At 42.0% G+C, this 4,481-nt stretch overlaps 1 protein-coding gene across 1 annotated transcript; it reads left to right on the top strand.

Annotated features, from left to right (window-relative positions):
* On the top strand, window positions 3,268-4,066 carry LOC107642682 (basic leucine zipper 43). Its single transcript, XM_016346111.2, has one exon. The coding sequence runs from the start codon at window positions 3,334-3,336 to the stop codon at window positions 3,838-3,840; it is 507 nt and encodes a 168-aa protein (XP_016201597.1). The 5' UTR covers window positions 3,268-3,333; the 3' UTR covers window positions 3,841-4,066.

Genomic DNA, 4,481 nt, shown 5'->3' with positions numbered 1-4,481 from the left:
TGCTAATTTCTGGTCTCCCCTAATGGTTGCAATTCCCTCTGGTGTTGGGAATTTCATGCAATGGTGGGGGTGGACACCACTGCTTCGAGCCGATTTAAGGTAGTTCTGCTTATTAGGGAATTGTAGGCTGAACCCACATCGACGACTATGAAGTCGATACTCAGAGTTTTGGATTTTTCCCCTTTTCCAAAAGTTGTGTGGAGGGGTATGAATCCTAGTGGTTTTATTGGTGTATCCCCCAGCCCATATAGGGTATCGGGGTAAGCTCTTAACTCCTTTTCATCCAACCCCAGCTTATCAAATGCTGGTTTGAACAGGATATCGGCCGAGCTTCCCTGGTCTACCAGGGTTCTGTGTAGATGGGTATTGGCAAGGATCATAGTGATCACTACCGGATCGTCATGTCTGGGAACTATGCCTTGCACATCTTCTTTAGTAAAGGAAATGGTGGGTAGGTCGGGAGATTCGCCCCCGACCTGGTAGACTTCCTTCAAGTGTCTCTTGCGAGATAACTTCGTGAGGCCGCTCCACCGAATCCTCCCGAGATCATATGTATGTGTCTTTCCGGGGTCTGTGGTGGTGGGTCTCTTCAGTCCTCATCGTCTCGATTTCTCTTGCCATTATGGTCTGACCTTTCCATGAGATATCTATCCAACCGACCTTCTCTGGCCAGCTTTTCTATCACATTTTTAAGGTCGTAACAATCATTTGTTGAGTGACCATATAGCTTATGGTACTCACAGTAGTCGCCACGACTCCCCCCCCCCCTTTTATTTTTGATGGGCCTAGAGGGAGGTAATCTTTCAGTATGGCAAATTTTCATGTATACATCAACTAGGGAAACTCGTAGAGGAGTATAGGAGTGATATCTCCTAGGCCTTTCAAGGCCGACTTCCTCTTTCTTCTTGGGCTCTTTCTTTCTCTCTTTTGATGAGTGAGAGTGCCCAGGTCGCCAACTTGTCTCTCGAAGCCTGGCATTTTCCTCCATGTTGATGTACTTCTCAGCTCTCTCCTGTACATCACTCAGGGAGGTAGGGTTCCTTTTCGAGATGGACTGGGAGAAGGGATCTTCTTGGAGTCCATTTACCAGACCTATAATTACTGCCTCCGTGGACAGATCTTGAATCTCCAAACACGCTTTGTTGAACCTTTTCATGTAGTCCCTTAAAGGTTCTCCGACTTCCTGTTTTACTCTCAGGAGGCTCGGTGCGTACTTTACCTTATCCTTTTGGATTGAGAATCGCATGAGGTACTTTCGCGAGAGGTTGTCGAAACTAATGACCGACCTTACCAGGAGGCTATCGAACCACTTCATCGCTGCTTTAGTAAGGGTTGTCGGGAAAGCCTTGCAGCGAGTAGCATCGAAAGCGTCGGCTAGGTACATCCGACTTTTAAAATTGCTTAAATGATGCTTTGGATCCGTAGTTCCGTCGTAGAGGTCCATATTAGGGCTTTTAAAGTTCCTTGGAACTTTTGCCCTCATTATGTCCTCACTGAATGGATCTTCTCCTCCCAAGGGAGAGTCTTCTCGGTCACTGCGAGAGCTTCGACCTTTTAGAGTGGACTCTAGTCTTAGGAGCTTTTCCTCAAGCTCCTTTCGTCGCTCAATCTCGTTCCTTAAATTTCTCTCTGCCTCTCGTTGTCGTTCCAGCTCTTGCTCCAACTACTCCAGGCGCCCTTGGTGGCCATGGAACAGCCCCATGAAGGCAGTTGCATGGGGCTGCCCTTCCTTTCCTGGTTCGCGCCCCTCAAAAGAGTTTTCCTTTTGGTCTTTTACTCCTAAGGTGCCTTCTTTGTGTTGGTTAGTCACCCCTTGGTGGGTGACTATCGCTCTGTCGTTATTAGCAGCTTCCTGATTCTCTTGCTCAGAATCAGACGCTGTGTTTTCATCCTCATTGAATACATCCGCCATTACTGGTTGATCTCTCGCGTCCCCGACAACGACGCCAATGTTACTGTGGATAAACGGAGATACCTGAGGGGTGTCAGTGTATTTATAGTGGTGAACCAATAACTACCGTTGGAGTAGTTCCACCTTTTAAGGTGGATAACCGTCCCTTTATCTTAGGGAAGTTGAGATATGGCTCCTGGAAGTGGGTTGAGAGATTTTAGGGGTAGTTACTTATTTGAATAAGCATTATCTGCCAGCTATCCTTCGATCCTGACTTCTTTGGAGCGAGTCTGTGTTGGATCCGACTTTTTATGAGAAAGTCGGTGGCAAGTGAAGGCTAATCTTTGGATTGGACCTTTTAAGTTTATTTGGACATGGACCTTAGTGTTAGATCAGAGTATGAACACTTATATAATTACAGTAACTATTATAAAAAAAAATTAAGTTATCTGATGTATGATATACATATAGCATTTTAAAAAATTTAAATTCCATGTATTTTATTAATCATGCATACACAAGAAAACATAGAGAGAGACAACTACAATTTTAATCCAAAGATTTTCATCTCCCCCACTTGATGCCTTGATGGATGGCGTGATCATTAACCAAATCTATCCACTTGCCTTTAATTAAATGACTTTATGTTAAATCATATCATTATTGGATGGAATTCAACATTAAAATATACTTAAAAAGTTTGTTAATTGCACGCCACTCATCCTTAATTAGTGCTAACATTAGCTTTAATTTGCTTTCACCATTGATAAAACGAATCAATGAAGAACCAGTTTTGTGCAGTGTTGCACACTGTAGCATAGGATCATGCATGTAGGCATATATCCATGCAACACCTGTTAGCTTTAGAATGGCCAAGAAAGTGAGGTGGCTCCACCTCAGCAATCATCCCACCCAAACACCATCCCCATCACATGGATCCCATTTAATATTTTTATGGGTAAATATTCAATCCGTGTCCTCTTTAATTTCACAAAAGATCAAGTAAAACTATGAGGTTTCTTTTTTAATCTAAAACGATGTATTTTTTATAAATAATAAAAGCTTTCTAATTCTTCAACACGGTGAAAAATAATTATTATTTGAAATAGCGTTTATTTATTATTTGTTGCATAGTGATTTGAGAAGGACTGGATGGGTAATTTTTACCTTCGTCACTAAGCTTAAATCCAATCCCTTTCAGGGCCCCACAGAAGACGTCACCTAACTCCAAAAAAAGTGAAAGTGACACTCCAACCCCACCATAGTGCCGCCTGACTCAAAAGCTTTACCATGCAGCAGTACAAATACGGTTTTCTGACGAAAATGCCCCTCGTATACGTAGTTAATTACATGCCTCAAAAAACCATAAATATGCGTCTTCTACGCAGCTATTCTTCCCTTTTCTCCCTCTTTCCGCCTTCTCTTTAGTTTTAGAAGCAGCCATGCTCTCTGCTATCTCTGCCTCCGACGCTTTGATCGGAAACCCCTTTGCCTCTTCAGCGTTCGACGGCGGTTTACCGTCGTGGGACTGCACTGACTTTATCTTTGCCGCCATTAACACTTCGAGCTCCGGTTCAGATGATTCCAACGAAAACAATGCAAAAGAAAAACCCGGTTCGGAGGCCGTTATGGACGAGCGGAAACGTCGGAGAAAGATATCGAACCGGGAATCGGCCAGGAGGTCACGGATGCGGAAGCAGAGACACCTAGAGAACCTGCGGAACCAGTTGAAGGCGTCTAGAGTGGAAAACCGGGAACTGAACAACCGGTTGCAGTTGATGGTTCATCATTTTAACTGCGTGCGAACCGAAAACGATTGGTTACGGTCTGAGAGAACCCTGTTACGCCAGAAACTGTCGTACATGACTCAAATTTTGTTATTCCAACAACTTCGACAACAACCCTTCTCTTCCTCTGCATGGCCATGCAATAATGTCACGCCGCAATAACCCCTAGCTAGCTTTATCACGATAATTAGCTACCACGCGTTAATTAATTATCATAATATTGGCTCCGGTAATTAAACATATTTTAATTAAGCTAAGTTTAATAACTTGTCTTAATTTGCCTGCGTAAATTATAAAAAAGTAGCTAAAAGGAGGTGATTCATGTACGGTATTATGGTGGGTGGTTGTTTCCGGTGCTTTTTTTTTTCCTGAAACGGGAAGGGTTTTGAACACACATAGTAATTTAAAAATATTTATTTTCATATACGTCGACAACAAATCATATATCAATAATCCGGCCGCATAGTGCCCTGTGGGTACCAGTAGGACTTACAATCAAATAATTAAATTTTAAATGATAAATTATGTCTTTTACTTTAATTATCATCTTATATATGCATGTCGTTGATTACTTTATTAGGTGGCAAATAGTAGATGCCAACATTGCTAGTCAAGCAACGGTCAATCAAACATTTATTTAATGCCAAAATGCTTTCTCTATTCTCCTATTAACTTTACCATAAAATTAAATTAAAGTAAATGTGCATGGCTCTGTATGATTGAAACAATGGGTCTTTTAATATATTATAGTAATTCAATTGAAAGTGAAGACTAGAGTTAAAAAAAAATAGAAAAAGAAACAA

This window comes from Arachis ipaensis, chromosome B05 (genome assembly GCF_000816755.2).
Source record: "Arachis ipaensis cultivar K30076 chromosome B05, Araip1.1, whole genome shotgun sequence".
Taxonomy (NCBI): Eukaryota; Viridiplantae; Streptophyta; class Magnoliopsida; order Fabales; family Fabaceae; genus Arachis; species Arachis ipaensis.
The sequence above is the reverse complement of the archived record's forward strand: the minus strand, read 5'-3'. Positions and strand labels throughout refer to the sequence as shown.

What these genes read in the sequence shown, in the direction of transcription:
- LOC107642682 (XM_016346111.2), top strand. Translation starts at nt 3,334, where the DNA reads ATGCTCTCTGCTATCTCTGCCTCCGACGCTTTGATCGGAAACCCCTTT.